Source organism: Vulpes lagopus, chromosome 2 (assembly GCF_018345385.1).
Source record: "Vulpes lagopus strain Blue_001 chromosome 2, ASM1834538v1, whole genome shotgun sequence".
Lineage (NCBI taxonomy): Eukaryota > Metazoa > Chordata > Mammalia > Carnivora > Canidae > Vulpes > Vulpes lagopus.
Genome location: NC_054825.1, coordinates 167,016,897 through 167,037,158, shown reverse-complemented (window position 1 = coordinate 167,037,158; position 20,262 = coordinate 167,016,897). Strand labels below are relative to the sequence as shown.

Below are 20,262 nucleotides of genomic sequence, written 5' to 3'. Positions count from 1 at the left end.
TGAGGAGAGAGCAGAAGTCCTGTCAGAGAGGTCAAGGGTCAGGGCACCCCTTCCTCTGCTCATGGGGGTCCTTCTGTCATCACTGCAGGCTTCATCACCATGACCCCCCAGCTCTTCATCAACTACAAGCTCAAGTCTGTGGCCCACCTGCCCTGGCGCATGCTCACTTACAAGGCCCTCAACACCTTCATCGATGACCTGTTTGCCTTTGTCATCAAGATGCCTGTCATGTACCGGATTGGCTGCCTGCGGGACGGTGAGGTCCAGTGGCCGGGAGGGAGGCTGGGCAGGAGGCTGCTGCCACAGCCAGACACAGCGAGGGTCTTGGCCCGAGGGAGGTGCCACGGCGCTGGCCTACGGGCTCAGTCTAGGGGTGCCAGATGGGCCTGTTCCCCTTACACTGCCCCCCCCTCCCCCACCCCCAGATGTGGTCTTCTTCATCTACCTCTACCAACGGTGGATCTATCGCGTCGACCCCACGCGGGTGAATGAGTTTGGCATGAGTGGCGAGGCCCCGACAGCAGCCGCCCCTGTGGCCGAGGCCCCAACAGCAGCAGGGGCCCTCCCACCCCCACCCGCCCCAGCCCCTGCCACAACCACCGCCGCAGCCGCCAGGGAGGAGGCCTCCACGCCTCTGCCCGCCAAGCCCACCCAGGGGGCCAGCTCTGCCACCGAGCCCCAGGAAGCCCCTCCAAAGCCAGCAGAGGACAAGAAAAGGGATTAGCCGCCCCTGGTCCTCCTCTTCCGCTCCGGCTCCTGGTGACCACCACCCCTGCTGCCCCGGCCCCCTTGCCTCCCCTTCCTGTCGCTCTTTCCCTGGACAGATGGGGCCAGGGCGGCAGGAGGCCCCCCTCGGGGCAGAGCCCAGTATGTGTTGTGGGGGCCGGGGCAGGCCAGGGCACGTTGTTTGTGGAGGCGCCGTCTGTCCGTATGTTCCTCTGTGTTTCTAGCCATCTCGCCCTGCCAGCCCAGCACTATTGGGAATCATGGTGAAGCCGATGTGGCACTGCCGGGGTGGGGGGCCAGGCGGGGGAGCGGCTGGGGCCCCTTGTGGGATGCCCACGGCCATCCATCATCTTGTCCCTTGTCCCCCAGCCACGCCCCTCCTCCCAGACCACCACCCTTTAACACAGTCTGGATTTAATAAATTCATATGGGTGTTTAACTTAAACTCAGCAATCCCCCCCTTGTGCCTGCCTTCCTCCACCACCTGGAGGGTAGCTTTACTGGGGTGCGGGTGGCTCTCATGGGTCTGTGAGAAAGACCCGCACGTTGCAAGACACAGTCAAGTGGGTCTCACGGACAGGCCTCTTCCTCCACTCTCTCCCCCTCCTAGCAGCCCTCTGAGGGGCTTCTGTAACTGTCCCCATTTCACAGATGGGAAGCTGTTTGCTATGACTATATTGTACCTGTGTTCTTACCACAAGGCTGTTTCGACTGTGCCCACTGGCTGTCTCCTGGCCTCACGCTGCCAGGCAGGGCAGCAGCACAGGCCTGCCTCCTGAGTAGATACCCACTGTCCTTAGAAGTTCCCATCAGACTAACTTGTTTAACGGTCCCCACACCCTGGACACACCACCTCACTTCTCTGGGCCTATGAGCTCTCCAACTAGGGTTGTGGTAGGGGTATGGGGGTGAATCCTTGCTCAGAGTGGTATGCCTGGCTGTAGTGCTGTGTAGCTGTTGGGTGACAGCATCCTCAGGGTTGCTTGCCCTGAGGACCCAGCCAAGATCTTAGAGCATGGCACATGTGTCTCCCCAAGTACTTGGGTACTAGGACTGTTGACCCACCTTTATAGACAAGGGCATGGGTCTCTGAGTGTCCCTGTGCTCCGAGGGGCTGGGACCCTACATTTCCAGGTTTACTGTTTTGGGAGGTGGCCTCATTGAAACTGTAGGGAGAGGAAGCCCCAGGGCCGAGGACCACACCAGGCTCCACCTGCCACCCTGCCCTGGAGAGCCAGGCAGGGAATCCATGAGGTCCCAGGAGATGTTGGCACCCTCAGAGCCCCCTGTTTACACATATGGGACAGCAGGCTCCTCTTCTCCTCGGACAGCCACAGACCTGCTCCACTCCCTCCCCTGCCCTATCTCATTTCATAGTTGCCAGTGCCCTGGGAGAAAGCCTGGGCTCCCCTGCAGAGCTTTTGTCCCAAAACTCTGGAAACCAATGAGGCTCTCAGGCCACCTGGACTCACTGGCCTCCCCCCTACAGGCACATGCCCAAGATTTTGGCAAGGCCCATCAGCTGTAAACACCCCCCCACCCCCAATTACTCAGGAGTCACCTCTTCACTTCCCCTGAGGCTACCTGGTCCAGGCTGTTCCCTGTTCTGTCCTGCCCCCCTCCCTTTCGCTCAGCAGCCAGGGGGTTTTCTAAAGCACAAACCTGACCCTACTGGTCTGTGCTCAGAATCTCCGATGGTTCCTGTTACCCTTGGGAGAAGAGCCCAGGCCCCTACCTAATGAGCGAGACCTTGAGGGGATGGGACTTGACCCCCACAGCCTGATGTATCTTCCCTGCTTTAACTTGCCATGATCTCTTACCTTGTGGCTATAGACCTTGCTTTTCCCTTCCCTGGGACATGCCCTCAGACACACAACTTATATGTGCATCCTCCACATTGCGGTTCCAATGTCTCTTCCTCCAGGAAGTCCTCCCTGGCCACCTGATCTGGGGCCTCCAGTTCCCTGGGCTCTCACACCCCTGATCTGGGACCTCCAGTTCCTAGCTCTCACACCCACTATGGGTCATCACTGCCTGGAGACAGGTTATTCACTGGACCAAGCCTTGTGAAGACAGAGCCAGCACTGTCTTGCTCACTGGTTTGTGCTCCAGGAATGTTTGCTGAGCATACGTTTGTGCGCTCCTGACTTTCACAGACCCACACACATCAGAAGTGGGGACCTTGATGGGGCTTGCATTAACACAGGGAAACTGGCTTGCAATAAATCCACGAATTTTTCCTGAGCCCCTCCCCTGCACATTGCCCTGAGCTGGGGGGCTTCTGTTTATTTTTATTTTTTTGTTTTTGTTTGTTTATTATTTTTTGTGTATTTTTTTATTGGAGTTCTATTTGCCAACATTTAGTATAACACAGCAGAGACCAAGAAAGCCCCAGGCCTGCCCTCAAGGGGCTCGGAGCCAAGCAGAAGCCCTGAGTGCTGAGGACTTCTTACCTATCCTAGCTATTCACCTAATACAGTTGTGAGGCCCAACATTTGCAAGGGACAAGAGGACATCAGGTGGGCTCCTGGTCCGTGTTGCAGGAGCCACAATTCGATGTTCCTTATCATGAGCCAAACTCATGTCTCAAGGCTGTTTGTAGTTTGCTTCATCTATTAAATATATGTAACTCAATGTCCCCTATCACCTTACAGGCCAGCTTTTTCCCATCCTGTCCAGTTCTTCTCTAGTGGTCACCCCAGCCTTCTTGTTCCCTGAACATGCCATATGTGTTCCTACCCCGGGGCCTTTGCACTTGCTGTTCCCTATGCCTTGCACACTTCCCTGGATAGCCACATAGATCTTTCATCATTTCAACTCTGCTCCATTTCATCTCAGGCCTTCCCTGAACATCCTCACCCAAACAGTGCCCTCCAAACCCAATCCATATATCCTGCTTTATTCTGTAATGCCACCATCACCACCAGACATATAAATATTTGTGTCTCTTTTTCCACCTGTCTCCTCTGCCTTGGATTTCAGTTCCATGTGATGGCAGGGGCTTTTGTTGGGTTCCCTGCTTTTGGAACAGGGCCCAGCACATGCAAGAGCTATATGCAAGTGTCAACTATTTTTAGTATCTTAATCCTCACAACTATCATAAGACCCATTTTACAGATGAGGAAACCGAGGCTCAGAGAGATGAAGTCAGTTGCCTGAGGTCAGACGGCTGGTAAGTAGGAGACCTACGATTTGAACCCAGACAGCCTGATTCTGGACCCTCCCAATCATAACTTCTCTTGCAATACTCTTGTTGAAGGCAGACTAGAGTCTGCAGGCCAAATCCCACTTTTTCCAGTATTTGTGTGATTTTTACATGTTTAAGTGGTTGAAAAAAATCTCAAGAGAAAGATTTCACTTCACATGAAAATTATACAAAAATCTAGATTTCAATGTCCACAAAATAATGTTTTACTGGAACACGGCCATGCTCTGTTTCCATGCTGCCTTTGGCCGCTTTTTGTGGAAAAAGTTTGCTTGATATTTCACTCTACGGCAGTAGCTCTCCGGCTTAAGCTTGAGCTATCCACATCACCTGAAGGGCCGAGGGCCACACTTTGAGACTGCTGCTGCACATGATTCTGCTTCCTACAAGCAGGCACCAGGCCTGATATGGTAAGTGCTGTGACCTGATGCCCAGTGCAGACTCTGGCACACAGCAGGTGCTCAATGAGTGTATGTTGAATGAATCAATACATCCGTGTGGGTCATGGAGAAAAGAGGTGGAATTTTTACAGCAGCAGACACAGGATGCCAAACCTTGGCAGACCACTCTCTGTGGTCTGAGAGTGCTGGGCATCCAAGTTAGGACCTGATGGTCAACTAGTCATTCTCAGGGATAGTGAAGGCCTAGGAATGTGACCTCACCAAAGGGCTGCCCTGCTTTGCACCTCAATCTCCTCCTCTCTGCAATAATCCTAATTTGACACAGGTGCAAACTGGAAGGCATCTGTGAGGCGCCCTGGTGAGAGCCCTTTGCTCAGGGGCCCTGCCTACCGCTCAGCATGTATACTGGGGGCTCCATCGTTAACGCTGGCACACTGAGTTATGGAACCCTGGAGCTGAAAGTCTTCTGGGCTATTAGGAAATTACGTGGGGCAGTGGGGCAGGAATAAAACATCCATTCACTCAAACATTGGACATCTACCGTGCTCCAAGGGCTGTTCCAGGCTCTAGGGTTAGAGCAAGGAACAAAACAGACAAATCCTAAAACTGGTATTCTAGCCATAAACTTTTAAGTATCTTCAATCCCAATTTACAGTTAAAGAAACTGAAGCATAGGGAGAGACTGGTTTTCCTAAAGATCATTACTACCAATGGCAGCGGAGCCCTGGCAACCTCCTGATCCGCAGCTTCCCTTACAGCCAGAGAACAGCAGGTTCAGCTACCGCTGGTGGACCTGGGGGGGGCGGGTCTCAATTTCCAGACTTGCTCCAAGGGTAGGACGTGAGTGGCCCTAAGCAAGCCTCAGTTGTCTCCGCCAGAGCAATGGGCAGCGGCGTGGGTCCAGCCCCTCGCGTGCGCCCAGCCTCCTCTTCCCGGCCGGCCCCACCCCCGCAACCACGTGATGCGTGGGGGTTTTCCCGTTCCCCTAGCGTGACGTCATGATGGGGTGCAGGCCAATGGGCGCGCAGGCCGGCGGCGCCGGGGAATTCCGCCGCCCCGCCCCCGCCCGCCGCCCGCCCGGCCCGGCCCGGCGCCCCCCGCAGCCCCGGGCGCCGCGCGTCCAGCCCGGCCTGCGGCCCCAGCCCCTGCGCCGCTCGTCCGACCCGCGATCGTCCTCGGGACCGTGCCTCCTGGCCGCCCGGCCTGCCGGCGTGTGTTTTGATCTGCGCCGGCCTCCGGGCCGTCCGTCCCCACTGGTCGGGCCATGCCGAGCCGCCGCGTCGCCAGACCGTCCGCTGCGCCGGAGCTGGGGGCCTTGGGTAAGCGGGACTCGGGTTCAGGAGAGGAGTCTGGGGAGGGACTGGAGATGCCGGGGCTCGGGGGGTCCCGGAGTAGTCTGCGGGTTCCTACAGGAGCCTAGGGGTTTGGGGGGGCGAGGCTGAGGGTCCCAGGGAAACTGTATTAGAGGGAAGGAAGGAGGCAGAGGATAGTGACGGGGTCCAGCCCAAGGTAAGAGGGAGGCGTCCCACTACAGAGTGAGAAGGGGGCGGGGCCTGACCCTGAGGCAAAGGGGGAGGCGGGGCCCGACTCCGAGAGGGAGGGGCGGGGCCTGACTCCGAGGGGGCGGAGTGGGAGCCGCTCCTGCGGGGGTGTGGGCGTGGCCAGACTCGGAGTCGGAGCTGAGGGTCCAGGCTCACCGAGGGGGGCGGGGCCTGACTCTGAGAGCGAGATGGGGGCGGAGCCTAACTCCAAGAAGGAAGCGAAGGGCGACTCCGAGTAAGGGGGAGGGGCCTGACTCTGGCAGGGAAAACGGGGAGGGCTTGTTCCGAAAAAAGAAGGGCGGGGCCTGACTCTGAGAAGAAAGAGGGGCTGGGGCTTGCTTCAGGGGCCAAGTGGCAGGGTCTAGGGGAGAAGGAGACGGCCTGACGCTGAAAAAGTGAAGGGGTAGGGTCGACCCTGAGAGAAAGGACGGGCGCGGGCTTTCCTAAGTGAAGCTGAGAAGGGCTCCTCCAGACCCGACCCTGGGTGTGACGCAGGGTGGGGAGAAGAGTTGGGGAAGGGAAGCAAGGCCAGACCCCGCGGGCGTTCAGGGTGAGGGGGCCCGACCCGAAGGCGCGGGGTCCGGCCCTCCCGCGGCGTCTCCGTCCCCTCCTGAGACATGCCTCCTTCCCCGCAGGGTCCACGGACCTCTCCTCGCTCGCCGTTTCCAGGACCACGGGTGAGCAGCCCTCCACAGTTCCGGCCCACCCGCGCGCTCGGGTGGGGGGGAGGGTCCTGTGGAGGCGGCTTTGGGCACGCCCCTGTGTGGGGTGTCGCCCAGGTCCGCCTCAGCTGTCCTCTAACCGCCTGTGTTGGTCCCCGCTGGTTGAGACGGGGGCCCAGGGGTCCCTACCTCCGGGGGGGTTAGGAGCTGGACAGGTGACACTAACCACGTAGCACCCTCTAAGAGGAGTCCTCTTGGGAGCTTGGCCACGGTAGTGCAGAGGGTAATAATGACATGCCGGTGCCACCACCCCCTCACTGTGTGAATGCCTGCACATCACTTCCTCTCTGGGCCTCAGTATTCCTCATCTGTATGATGGACATAGTATCAGTGCCTCCCTTTGCCAGAGGATTGAGAGGATTCAATACAGGCAGGCTTTCAAAGCAGTGTCTGGCACACAGTAAAGTCACAGTAAGTGTTAACTGTTGATAGCTGGTTTTATTATTATCATCACTATTATCAGACAGCCTGTAACAGTGGTTCTTAGACCTTTGTGTGCATCGGAGTCACCCAGGGAGCTTGTTAAAGTAGATTGTTGAGGCCTCCCTTTAGAGTTTCTGATTCAGTAGGTCTAGGTTCGGCCCAGAGAGTTCTCATTTTTAGCAAGTTCCCAAAAGATGCTGAGAACCACTAGTCTGGAAGGTCCCTCAGCCACTGCTGTCCAAAATTCAGTGCTGCCCAAGAAATTGCAGAATCATGGCTAAATGACAACACCCTCTCTCTCTTCTAAATCTGCTGGGATTTGGAGGGCAGGGACTGAGTCCTGTTACTGTGAAGACTCGGTGGCCCCGGTGGACTGGGGCTGGGCCTCTGTCTAGAGGTAGAGGCTGTGGTGGAGGAGGCTCTGTGGGTTCTCTAACAGGTCTGAGAGTTTGGACAATGGTGAAAGGTGGGGCATGGCGTTGGAGACAGGTACTGCCCAAGCACTAGTTCTGGGCAGGAGCAAGGCTGAGGTTTTTTTCTGGCCCAAGATCTTTGGTTTCAGTTGAGAGTAATTTGTGATGTCATCTCTTCAATAAATATTTATTGAGTGCCTGTTCTGTACCTCGTCCTGTGCTGGGCAGTGCTGTGGACTCAGCCGTGACTGAGGCAGCCCTGACTGTGCCCTCACGGGTTCCCTACCTAGATGTGGAGGCAAGCACGTATGCAATAAATTAAATGTGGATTATAAAATGTGATAAAGGCTCTGTAGAAGTCTTGGGGTCATTGATACCTAACAACAGGGCAAGGATGGGAGAACTAATGCTGTGACAGGGCATTCATTCTGATGGACTCATTCCCTCTCCCTCATTCTGATGGGCTAGACACATACTGGGCCCCATCTATACACTATACATGTGTATAGATGTGTCCCCTATTCTGAGGTTCTCACAGTTTACAGGAGGAGACAGGTAAGAGTCACTTAACATAAAGTCTTGTCAAATTCTAATCAGTGCTGTGAAAATGATAAAACAAAGGCATGTAACCACGAGCGACTGGAGCTATCTTAGGGACCAGGAGGCTATTTTCGATAAAGTGGTCAGGGAAGACCTATCTAGTAGGTGACATTTGAGCAAGGACCTGAAGGAGGAGGAGGAAGCCATGCAAAGAACTGGAGGAAGAGCATTTCAGCAGAGAGCAGACTGTGCTAAGGCCCTGAGGCAGGAGAGACAGCTAGTTTTCTGTTCCCATGCAGCACATCCTGGCTGTCCGTGGATGGTGGGAGTTTGGGGCGGGATGGAGTGTTATTTGTGTTGAGCCCTAAATAAGGAGAAGTTCCCAATGTTTGTTGGCTGAAAGAGGATTTTTTTTTCAAAGATTTATTTATTTATTTGAGAGTCAGAGAGTGCACAGAGGGAAGGGCAGAGGGAGAGGGAGAGAGAGAATCCTCTAGCAGACTCCCCACTGAGCATGGAGCAGATGTGGGCTCTATCCCAGGACCTCGAAATCATGATCTGAGCCAAAATCAAGAGTTGGCGACTCAACCAACTGAGCCACCCAGGTGCCCCCAAAAGGGGATTTTTATATAATAATGCTATAGATAAGCTTTATGGAAGGGCTAGGGTGGTCAGGCACAGTAGTAAGCAATTTACCTGTGTAATTCTGAATCTTCATGTTCACTCCTGAGTAAAGAGCTCCGACCTCATTTTATAGGGAAGGACTCAGAGAGGTTGAGAGACTTGCCCAAGGCTACACAGTCAGTGAGTGACAGGGAGGATTCTAACCAACATCTGTGTGATGCTGCACTCCATTCTCTAAAAGCAGGTCTGCCAACCTCTTCCTTTTATAGACAGGGGAACTAATGTCTAGAGAGGGAAAGTGGGTTGGTTACCCAAGTCCATAAAATAAGATCACCCAACACTTTATCCAAGAGCAGCAGCTGCATTTATGCAATGCCTACTATTGTGGCAGTTCTAGGTGCTTCCCACATATTCGCTCATTTAATTTTCACAGCAACCCAATGAGGCATGATTCCTGTGTCCATTCTACAGATGGAGAAACCAAGGCACAAAGGGGTTAAGTGATGGGCTCAGGTATCTCCAGTTAGCAAGTTGCAGAGCCAGGACTTGAACCAAGGCAGTCCAAAGCTCGGGCCACTGCTGCCTGGGCCTTGGTTCCCCCATGCAGCCTGGGAGCTCCTCAAGGGTCCAAAGTCGAAGTCATCTCTGGGTCCCCCCACGTCATTATCCAGCACAGATGCCTAAGTTGAAGTGCCTGGAGGTTGGCCCTGCCAGGGATCCATACCCTGTCCCTTTCTTCTCTCCCAGCCTCAGTGTCCCCAGCTGCCAAGTGGGGGTATCTTCTCTACCCTGATGACTTCACAGATCACACGAGATAAGGGGAGCAGGAAAACTGCTTTCTGAGGAGCAAAGGTCTGGCAGCCAGGAGCCACTCCCTGAGAGTAGAGGAGGAGGACAGGTCTGGCAGTGGGGCAGGCTGGTGTTGATCAGACAGTGGCCAGCGACTGGCACAGGCAAGCCTGGGAGGGGCCTCTGGTCCTGGCCTGCCTTACCTTGCTGTGTGACCCCAGGCTTGCTTACTCACTCTGGCCTTCCCCTCGTCCTGTCTATGGAATGACGGGAGGTTTGTTTCGATTCCTCCATGACCCCTTTTAGGACTGACCTTTCCTGAGGAGGTGATGAGGGGGCTTCCCAGCATTACTGTTACGAGCACCCTCAGGGGGCAAATCTGGGGTGGTGGGTGAGCACAGCTGAGAGACTGGGCCAGGATGCAGAGCAGCCGATTGCTTAGAGGTGAAGGATTGGCTTCTTTGGATCTTCAGATACCAGCCAGTGACCCCTTGGGTCCAATGATGGGCTTTAGGGAGAGAACACTCCCACATTTTAGAATATGGGAAGTATAATTTTTTCCTAGTGATAAGACCCTTGGCTTTCGTGGATCCCCAGTGATACTTTGTAATTCCTGGTCTAAATATTTTTTAGAAGGCAGTTGAGGGTACCCTAATCCTGGGACCCCAATATTGGGAGCTGAAGGGAGGGTAGCCCAAAAGAGTGAGATAGGGGCTGGAGTTTAGCACCCCAGGGAGTCAGAGCCCAATTTCCCAGAATGGAGGAAAGGGGAAAGGGGGAGGGTTCCAGGCAGGGATGGGGTTGGGGAATCTGTCTTAAAAGATGAAAGCCTTGACTAGTTTCTGGACCTCACCTTTCTCTTTCTCTTTCTCTTCCTTCCACAGATGAATTAGGTAAGTATCACAGGGCAGGCCTTGGGGGGGAGGCTGAGGAGTCCCAAGTGCTCACAGTGTGAGATCTGGGCCTTCCTTGCTGTTGGGCAGGGGGGAGGGTCACAGTGTGACTTCCGGGACTATTGGAGAATTTTATTATTTTATTTTCTTAAAGTATTTTATTTATTTACTCATGAGAGACACACAGAGAGAGGCAGAGATACAGGCAGAGGGAGAAGCAGGCTCCTTGCAGGGAGCCTGATACAGGACTGGATCCCAGGACCCTAGGATCACAACTTGAGCCAAAGGCAAACCCTCAACCACTGAGCCACCCAGATGCCCTTCTTGGGGAATTTTAACCACCACATTCCCAAAGTAATAGCCCTACTTGATACTTAGAAAAGATTCCTCACATCAGCTGCGTTTAGTGTTACTATTACTATGAGCATCCTTAATTCTTTTTGGTGAACTGTACTGAGCACCCACCATGTGCCAGGCACTGTTCTAGACACCGGGTATTCAGCCATGAACCAAACAAGGCCCCTACCCTCCTGGAGCTGACACTTTAGTGGGAGAGACAGTAGGACAAGGAGAGGTAACATATGAGCTGAGACTGGAAGGATGGGGAGCCAGTGTGTATTGAATGGAGGGAAGCATGGAATAGGCAGATGGCGAGCAAGCACAACACCCCAAAGAGGACGAGGCTTGCTGGGAGCAACAGTAAAGAGACTGGAGTGGGGGGGGGGGGGATGGCAGTGGTGGGAGGTGGAAGGCCCAGGACAACAGGGGCCAGTCCATGCAAGGTCTGAGGAAGGTCTCGGGGGTGTGGGCTTGTGTTTGTTTGTTTGTTTTCTGACTGAATAGTTTGGGGAGGGTGTTACATGGGAAAGATGTTGTCTTTGGCCCTTTAGGGAGATGGGAGCCATGGGAGGCCTCTGAGCAGAGTGGGGACAGGGTGTGACATAAGCTACCTCTGGCTGCGTGTGGGGGAACAGGAGCAGTGGTTCAGAGGGGGGACGGTCAGGGGGGACCAGGATGGAGGCAAGGGTGTGGGGAAAAGTGGTGGGAGTGTAAATCTGTATTCGAGGAAAGAGGCAGAAGTTCAAGGATGGGGAACAGATGTGGAATCGTGAGCAATTAACAAAGATGTGCAGGCTTCCAGCTTGGGCACTTGGTGGATGGTGGTGCTGCTTTCTGAGGTGAGAACTGCTCCCACAAGCTATTCTTATTATTAAAAGGGGCGAGATGGAGGCAGGGACACCTGTTACCTGGCCCTACCTTTATCCAGGTGAGAGGTGATGGAGACATGAATTCAGGTGCTGTTAGGGAGGGGAGTGGACATGAGGGTGCAGAAGGAGAAACGAGGCCCACCTCCAGGTTTCTGGCTTCAAGAACCCGGGAGCTGTTTGCAAGGAGGGAAGGGGCTTTCTGAGGGTTCAGAGCCAGCCGCCCGTCCCCCTCCCCCCCACCCAGGCTCGGCCCACAAGGTAAATGTCTTGAAGAAATGAATGGAGGGGGCAAGGCCGGCGGCACAGGTGGGCGGGCTGGTCATCAGGCCTTTCCTTCTATAATCAGCGTCACCCCAAATTTCTGCTTCTCCCCACAGAGATCATCGACGAGTACATCAAGGAGAATGGCTTCGGCCTGGAGGGGGCGCAGCTGGGCCCGGGCGAAGGGCTGCCGCGCCTCGTGTCCCGCGGGGCGGCCTCCCTGAGCACCGTCACCCTGGGCCCCCCGGCGCCCCCGCCCCCGGCCACGCCGCCGCCCTGGGGCTGCCACCTGGGCCGGGTCATGCCCCAGGCCCCGGGCCCCGGGCCGCGGCCGCACCTGGTCATCACCGAGCAGCCCAAGCAGCGCGGCATGCGCTTCCGCTACGAGTGCGAGGGCCGCTCGGCCGGCAGCATCCTGGGGGAGAGCAGCACGGAGGCGAGCAAGACGCTGCCCGCCATCGAGGTGGGGCCCGGGGCCGGGGTCTCGCGCTTCGCCGCGCCCGAGATTCGCGCGCTTGCGTTTATCGTGTGTTTTATGGTGGTTATTATTACTGCCGTTGCTGTTGTTGGAGCGGATACTACTAACACCTGGCCCCGCATTCTAAAGGACATGCCAAGAAAGGCCTCCTTCCGGGCAGTTGGCCGTATTGATCAAAATTCTCATTGCCTCCAGGGCCACAAGGGAGGCCCTAATCATTAGAGTGGCCAGGTTTGAATCCCTGTTCTGCCATTTACTAGCTGCGCAGCCTTGGGCTGGTTATTCAGTCCCTCTGTGCCTCAGTTTCCTTTTCTACAAAATGGGATGATAATAATATATACATTATTATATACATTATTATTATATACAATATATAATATTATATACATTATTATTATTATTATTATTATTACTGGGAAGTGTGGATGAGTTCGTTACATGAGCCAAGGGCCTCTAACGTGTATGTGCTCAGGAGAGTCAATCTGCTGGTATTGCTGGTGTTAGGATTCTTATCATCATGACTTACAGGCCTGGCCATTCCGCTTCTAGGAAATTGAGGATAAAGATATGCCAGCCTCTGGGCAGAAAGGGATGTGCAAGGTTATCCCTTGAAGTCTTGTTGTGTAAAGAATTGGAAACTGCAGAGTTCATCAGCAAGACACTGGTGAATGTCTGTCTACACATTGGAATCCTACGCAGCCATGACATGTATTTGTGTGTGTGTGTGTGTGTGCCGATAAATATAAACACATACAGTTCACACAGAAAGATTTTAAAATGAAGCCATCCCCTAGGTACCGATGTGGAACCATCTCCAAGATATGTTAATAAGCCAAAAAAATATTGAGGCACAGAACCCTTCGTAGGGGATTATACATTTTGTGTTGAAAAGAGGGAAAAATAAGGTTCTATATTTGTACTTGCTGGTATGTGCATATAGAAGCTCTGGAAGGAAAAACATAAATAAAAGTCATGACTTTTTTTGGTTGGGGGAGAACTGAAGGGATAAGGTAAGATTTATTTATTTGAGGGAGATAATGTGTGTGTGTGTGTGCACAGAGTGAGGGGTGTGAGGGGCAAACTCCCCACTGAGTACAGAGCCCAATGTGGGGCTTGATCTCATGACCCTGAGAGGACCTGAGCCAAAACCAAGTCATATGTTCAACCAACTGTGCCAGCCAGTTGCCCCCAGAGGCAACCATTCTTATCAATATCTCGTGTGTCTTTCTGGGAGTAGTTTATGATTATACAGGCAAATATGTACATGTGTATGTACAACCCCCCCCCTTTGTACATAGAGAGGAGTATAATGTACATACTGTTCTGCACAGTGGTCTTTTTTGCTTAAGAATGTATCTTTTTTTTAAAGATTTTATTTATTTAATCATGAGAGACACACAGAGAGAGGCAGAGGCACAGGCAGAGGGAGAGGGAGAAGCAGGATCCATGCAGGGAGCCCAATTTGGGACACGATCCCGGGTCTCCAGGATCACACCCCAGGCCGAAGGCGGTGCTAAACCGCTGAGCCACCGGGGCTGCTCTTAAGCATGTATCTTGAAGGGGCACCTGACCTCAGTCTGTAGAACATGCAAGTCTTGATCTCAAAGTTGTGAGTCTGAGCCCCACATTTGGCGTAGAGATTACTTAAAATTTTTTTAAAGATTTTATTTGTTCATTTATGAGAGACACAGAGAGAGAGAGGCAGAGGTATTGACAGAGGGAGAAGCAGGATCCATACAGGGAGCCCGATGTGGGACTCAATCCTGGGACCCTGAGATCATGACCTGAGCCAAAGGCAGACGCTCAACCGCTGAGCAACCCAGGTGTCCCAAGATTAAACTAAAAACAACAACAACAACAAAACCCTAAAACTAAAGAAAAACTTAACTAAAAACAAACAAAAACCTAAAATTTAAAACTTTAAAAAAAAAAAGAGAGAGAGAGAATGTATCTTGGAGCTCAGCTAACCTTAGCCTGTCTAAAGCTGTCCCATTCTCTACCATTGAATTGCGTTGCATGGGTGGGTGCTCATTCACTGTGTAGGTCCTCTATTGGTGGGTATTTATGTTGTTTGCCATCTCCTACTTTGAGCAAAACTGTAGAGAACGACTCTGTTCATCTATTATTTCCTTCATGTCACACAAATAACTTCTGGAAGTGGAATTGCTGGTCAAAGGTAATTTGATAGATATTGCCAAATTGTCCTCTGTGAGCGTTGTACCCATGACTGTTTCTCCTAGCTGGTGTCTGAGAGGCCTGCTTCCTTACGCCTCCCCAATACAGAGCCTTTATGTGCTTCTGGATCTTTGCCAAAGTGTGTATTGAGTCTGAATTGTGTACCAATGATTCCACTAGCCCCAGGTTCTGGCCCAAGCTGCTCCCTGGCGTCTGGCCTCCTCCCTGGTCATCAGCTCCCAGCGTCCTCTAAATTTCTCTTCCACAAGGTGGCTGGAGGGGCCCTGTTAAGTTACACATCAGCTCTTCTCCCCTGCTCAGAATCCTCTCTTGGCTGTCTAGTGCCCTCAGGAGGAAGCCCAAGCTCTTCCTTGCACCTCTAAGGCTCTCCCTCTCTGACTCCTGCTGCTAGTTCCCACCTCACTCACCACCCTCCAGCCACTGGGCCTTTGCTTATGCTGTTCCTCCTACCTGGAGTGTATTCATCATGCAGCCTGGTCATCTTGTATTCATCCATGAGGCCTCAGCCCACCTCTGGGAAGCCTTCCCTGACCTCCCTACCCTCATGGTCCGAAGCAGAACAACCCCATTCTTCCTGCAGGAAGCAGTCAACATACTGCTTATAAAGATGGATTTTAGAGTCAGAAAGACATGGGTTTTAGTATTAACCAGCTGTGTGAATAATTGATGCTGGTCCAGTGCTTCTGCTGGCCTCAGTTTTGTCATCTGTAAAATGAGGCTGGAGTTCCTGCTCCCACAGGATACTATGAGGAAACCAGGGAAGGTGGCCCAGCACCAGCAGTGAGTCTCCCTATATGCAACAAGTAGTTGTTATTTGATTTGGCTCCAGACATTGTGGCCAAAGCAGCACTCAGGGTAGAACATCCTGGTCAAAAGAATGGTTTGCTTTGAAATGTATATTCCATCACCAGATTTTCAGGAATGGGGCAACTGTGATACATTTTGTAGCCCCTTATTTATCTTTAAGGATTTCATTTAGTTTTCCAATTGACAGGTTTTTTTTTTCAACTTTATGTCCCATCTTTTTCTTTTGAAAAATTTAAAACACACAATAGATAGGAATAGTGCAGTGAACATGCCTGTTGCCTATTTACTTTCAGTCTTTCTCTCCCTTTATATAGACATTTATAGAGGAAGATTTGAAAGTCGGTTGGAGATATGATGATTCCTCACCCAGAACGTTTTGATGTATGTCCCTCAAGAACAAGGATGTTTTCCTACAATGTAGGAGCTATATAGTCCTATTACCCATCACCACACTCTAGAAACTTAATATTCCTCCAAGGATATTATCCGATATTAAGGCTATATTCTAATTATCCCCCAAATATTCTTTTTTTAAAAAGATTTTATTTATTTATTCATGAGAGACACAGAGAGGGAAGCAGAGACACAGGCAGAGGGAGAAGCAGGCTCCCTGCAGGGAGCCTGATGTGGGACTCGATCCCAACACCCCAGGACCATGACCTGAGCCAAAGGCAGATGCTCAATCACTGAGCCATCTAGGCGTTCCCCTTTTTTTTCTTTAAACATTTTATTTTTAAGTAATCTGTACACCCAGCATGGGGCTTGAACTCACAACCCCAAGATTGAGAGTCGCATGTTCCACAGATTGAACCAGCCAGGCATGCTCCCCCCACCCCCCTAGTACTCTTGAGAGCTATTCTTGTTTACTTATTTAATATTCAGTCCAGGATCCTATGCTGCATTTAGTTGGCAGGTCTTGCTATGGCCTGAATGTGTGTGTTCCCCTAAAATTCATACGTTGTAATCCTCGCCCCCAGGGTGGTAGCATCAGAAAGTAGGGCCCTTTGAAAGCACTGAGGTTATAAGGGCAGAGCTCTCATGACTGGGATGGATGATTTTATAAAAAAGACTCCAGAGAGCTCTTGAGCCCCTTCCCCGGGGCGAGGACGACATAGCAGGAAGGCAGCCTTCACCAGAGCCCCACCACGCTGGCACCTTCATCTCAACTTCCAAACTCCAGAACTCTGAGAAATAAATGGCTGTTACTTACATCCCATCTGGTTCATGGTATCTTGTAGTAGCCCGGACAAAAGAAGACGGATATCTCTAGTGTCTTTTGACCTGTGTTAGTTTCTCCATCTGACTTTTGACATGTGTTTGGACATGTGGACACGGGCGGAGGATATGAGAAATTGTCGAACGTCCTGCATTCTGTGTTTGATGACTGTTTCTTGGTGAGATCAGATTGTGTGTCTCAGGGGGAACACCCCAGTGGTGATAGTGTGGCCTTCTTGGTGTCTCACATCAGGAGACGTGGGGTGGCCGTTTGTCCTACTCTATGATGTCGAGTTACATCCTGTGGTTAAGGTGGTATGTTAGTCTGCTTGGGCTGCCATAACTGCCTACCACAGACTGGGTGGCTTGGACAACGGAAATGTATTGTCTTACAGCTCTAGAAGCTAGAAGTCCAAGGCCAGGATGCCAACAGATTTTATTTCCTCTGAGGTCTCCTTGGCTTGCAGACAGCCTTGTTGTTGCTGTGCCCTCACTTGTCTGGTGTCTCCTTGCATGTCCAAATTACCTCTTCTTAAAAGGACACAGGGCATATTGGAATAGAGCCCATCCTAATGGCCTCATTAATTCAATCACCTCTTTACTTTTTAAAAATTATTTTTAAAAGATTTTATTTTATTTATTCATGAGAGACACAGAGAGAGGCAGAGACATAGGCAGAGGGAGAAGCAGGCCCCCTACGAAGAGCCTGATGTAGAATTCATCCCAGGACCCCGGGATCACGACCTAAGCCAAAGGCAGATGCTCAACCACTGAGCCACTGAGGCACCCTTCAATCACCTCTTTAAAGACTGTCTCCAAATACAGTCATATTCTGAGGTACTGAGGTTTAGGGCTTCAACATATAAATTGCAGGGGGATGCACTTTGGCCCATAAGAGCTAGTGTCCAGCAGGTCTCTTTGTTGTAAAGGTACAGCTTTCCTTTGTAATGAGTATCTTATCTGTGGGGTGATACTTAGAGGCTGTGTTTTCCCCAACAGGTTATTTCTGCATCTTTCCAGGCAATTTCTCTGGCTCGCTGTTGGTTTTGGTTTCAAACAGTTAGAACAGTAAATATCCAACAATAGGAAATGACCTGGCTCTGAATCTGGATTCAGGATTTAAAAAAAAAAGATTTAATTAATTTATTCATGAGAGACACAGAAGAGAGGTAGAGACATAGGCAGAGGGAGAAGCAGGCTCCCCATGGGGAGCCTAATGCAGGACTCAATCCTAGGACCCTGGATCACACCCTGAGCCAAAGGCAGACATTCAACTGCTGAGTCACCCAGGCCTCCCTGGATTCAGGATATTCATTCCCATCATTCAGAGCAGAAAACTGAGGCTCAGAGAGAGGAAGTTACATCCTCAGGGACACAACAATTTTACTGTAGTAATTACTAAGTGCTCCTATGCACCAGGTACTTAGTAATACCCATTCTACAGATAAAGACAGAGTAGAGAGGTTTATCATGCAGATGACCAGTGACAGAGACTGGATTTGGTACCAGGTCTGACTTATTCCAAGGCATTGTGTGATATCTTACAGATGAGAAGCTTTCAGCCCTGCAGTTCTCATGAATCCTGAGACTGTTGACTCTGAGCTTTTCTGAATCTCCTAATATTACAGTGCAGAGCTGATTAAATGAATAGCTTCAACCCTATCTGGCTCACTGAAATTTATATACAATATTACATCCCTCTACTCATAATCATCCCCCAAACCCATAATGCCCTAACTTTAATATGAAGGAGAAAATAAAAGGAAAATAATGCAGCATAATAATCATCTTTATTTCAGTGTGTAAATGCTCAGGCACAGCCCTAAGGACTCATAATAAAGGTGGCAGTTGCTTGTGACTTCATTAATGCAGGGGCCCCCATTGGCATCCTGACCCAGCCGTGTGGATTTGGTGAATTAAATGCCGTATGGACAGGGTTGCAGTTGGTGATGGGATCTTCCAAAGTGGCAAACAACCCTCAGTCTAAACAAAATCAGCCTTCCTTCAATTAATATGTTGGCCACAGTCCTTGAAAATTCAGTGTATTTTTAAATTATGGGGAAAGGACTATGTGTGTAAAACAGCTAGGTTCTTGGCTCTGATCATTTTAGTATATGTGCTGCTGAAGTGAGCACTTGGCTTTGATCATTTTAAACAGGTTTGTCCCCAATGTGAATGTTGGCAGGATGATCAAAAGTCTTGTAAGACTTGTGTGGGACCATCCCTAGTATTGCAGGCTGTGTGGCATCTCTGATTCCAGGTCCTGCCTACTGTAGGCTGTGGGTCCCTATGTGTCAACCCACATTAACCACCCCCATATTCCAAATGCCCCCTAGAGGGCGGTACTACCCCAAAGAGATGCACTCATTTTATCTATCTATCTATCTATCTATCTATCTATCTATCTATCTATCTACTTACCTACCTACCTACCTACCTATTTATTGTTTTTAATAGGTAGGCAAGGGCTTTAGAAGTTCAGAGCAGGGTTTATAGGATCTTTGGTGTCAGCAGGGCCCTGTGGGTAAGCCAGGAAAGCCAAGTGGGTCTGAGCCCCATCTAAAGGTCTGGTTTCTATCTGCTGCTGCATGTGGCTGTTGAGCCCCAATTCCAGCCCCAGGTGCCTTAACTTCCTTTTCCTTTATTTATTTTTATTTTTATTTTTATTTTTTTTAAATAGTTAACTGCCATTGTTTTATATAGCACAATAAATAGCAGTTTTTATTTTTTATTTTTTTAATTTTTATTTATTTATGATAGTCACAGAGAGAGAGAGAGAGAGAGAGGCAGAGACATAGGCAGAGGGAGAAGCAGGCTCCATGCACCGGGAGCCTGATGTGGGATTCGATCCCGGGTCTCCAGGATCGCGCCCTGGGCCAAAGGCAGGCGCCAAACCACTGCGCCACCCAGGGATCCCTATTTATTTTTATTTTTAAAGATTCTATTCACTCATTTGACACAGAGAGACCACAAGTACGCAGAGTGGCAGGCAGAGGGAGAGGGAGAAGTAGGTTCGCTGCCAAGCAGAGAGCCAGATATGGGACTGAATCTCAGGACCCTGGGATCATGACCTGAGCCCAAGACTTAGCCACCCAGGCACCCTGCTTCCTTTTTCTTTAAAGAGATTCTGGAAATCTGAAATAACAGATATCTCATACTTTTTATTTTTATCTTTCTAAAAGATTTATTTATTTTAGGGACGCCTGGGTGGCTCAGCGGTTGAGCCATCTGCCTTTAACTCAGGGTGTGATCCCAGAGTCCGGGAATCAAGTCCCACATCGGGCTCTCCCAGCAGGGAGCCTGCTTCTCCCTCTGCCTGTGTGTCTGCCTCTCTCTCTGTGTCTTTCATGAATAAATGAATAAAATCTTTAAAAAAATAAAAAATTAAAGATTAAAAAAAGATTTATTTATTTTAGAAAGAGAGAGGGAAAGAGAAACTTTAACGGACTTGGAGCTGAGTGGGGAGTGAAGTAGAGCTCCATCCCATGACCCTAGGATCTCGATGTGAGGTGAAACCCAGAGTCAGAGGCTTAACTCACTACACCATCCGGGTGCCCCTGTCTCATAGTTTTTTAAATTCAGGCTCCAAATTTTCCCCAAATTTGAACAAAACTTTTCATCTTTTTTTTTGTAGTCTTAAAAAAAAAAAGGCTTACTGAGGTATATATTACATATACAAAATTGCACATATTTAATGCATACATTTTGATGAGTTTGGATGAAACATTTTTTAAAAAAGACTATTTATTTGAGAGAGATGCAGAGAGAAAGGCAGAGACTCAGGCAGAGGGAGAAGCAGGCTCCATGTAGGGAGCCTGAT

General features: G+C 50.8%; 2 protein-coding genes across 6 annotated transcripts in view; both read left to right on the top strand.

Annotated features, from left to right (window-relative positions):
- Window positions 1-1,171, top strand: part of CLPTM1 (CLPTM1 regulator of GABA type A receptor forward trafficking) — a 28,602-nt gene extending 27,431 nt beyond the window's left edge. The window contains exons 13-14 of the mRNA XM_041744881.1: window positions 89-256; window positions 426-1,171. Coding sequence (XP_041600815.1) covers window positions 89-256; window positions 426-724 — 467 coding nt within the window. The 3' untranslated portion in view covers window positions 725-1,171. The remainder of the gene's footprint in view (window positions 1-88; window positions 257-425) is intronic.
- A 3,270-nt stretch (window positions 1,172-4,441) lies between these two features.
- The window catches only part of RELB (RELB proto-oncogene, NF-kB subunit), a 30,984-nt gene continuing 15,163 nt past the window's right edge, over window positions 4,442-20,262 (top strand). The window contains exons 1-4 of one of the 5 annotated variants that reach the window (XM_041744882.1): window positions 4,443-5,651; window positions 6,509-6,550; window positions 10,269-10,277; window positions 11,863-12,209. In XM_041744882.1, the coding sequence (XP_041600816.1) occupies window positions 5,597-5,651; window positions 6,509-6,550; window positions 10,269-10,277; window positions 11,863-12,209 (453 nt within the window). In that variant the 5' untranslated portion in view covers window positions 4,443-5,596. Of the gene's footprint in view, window positions 5,652-6,155; window positions 6,424-6,508; window positions 6,551-10,268; window positions 10,278-11,310; window positions 11,744-11,862; window positions 12,210-20,262 lie in introns of those variants that run through there. The other 4 variants (XM_041744885.1, XM_041744884.1, XM_041744883.1 and 1 more) reach the window with 4 other exon arrangements.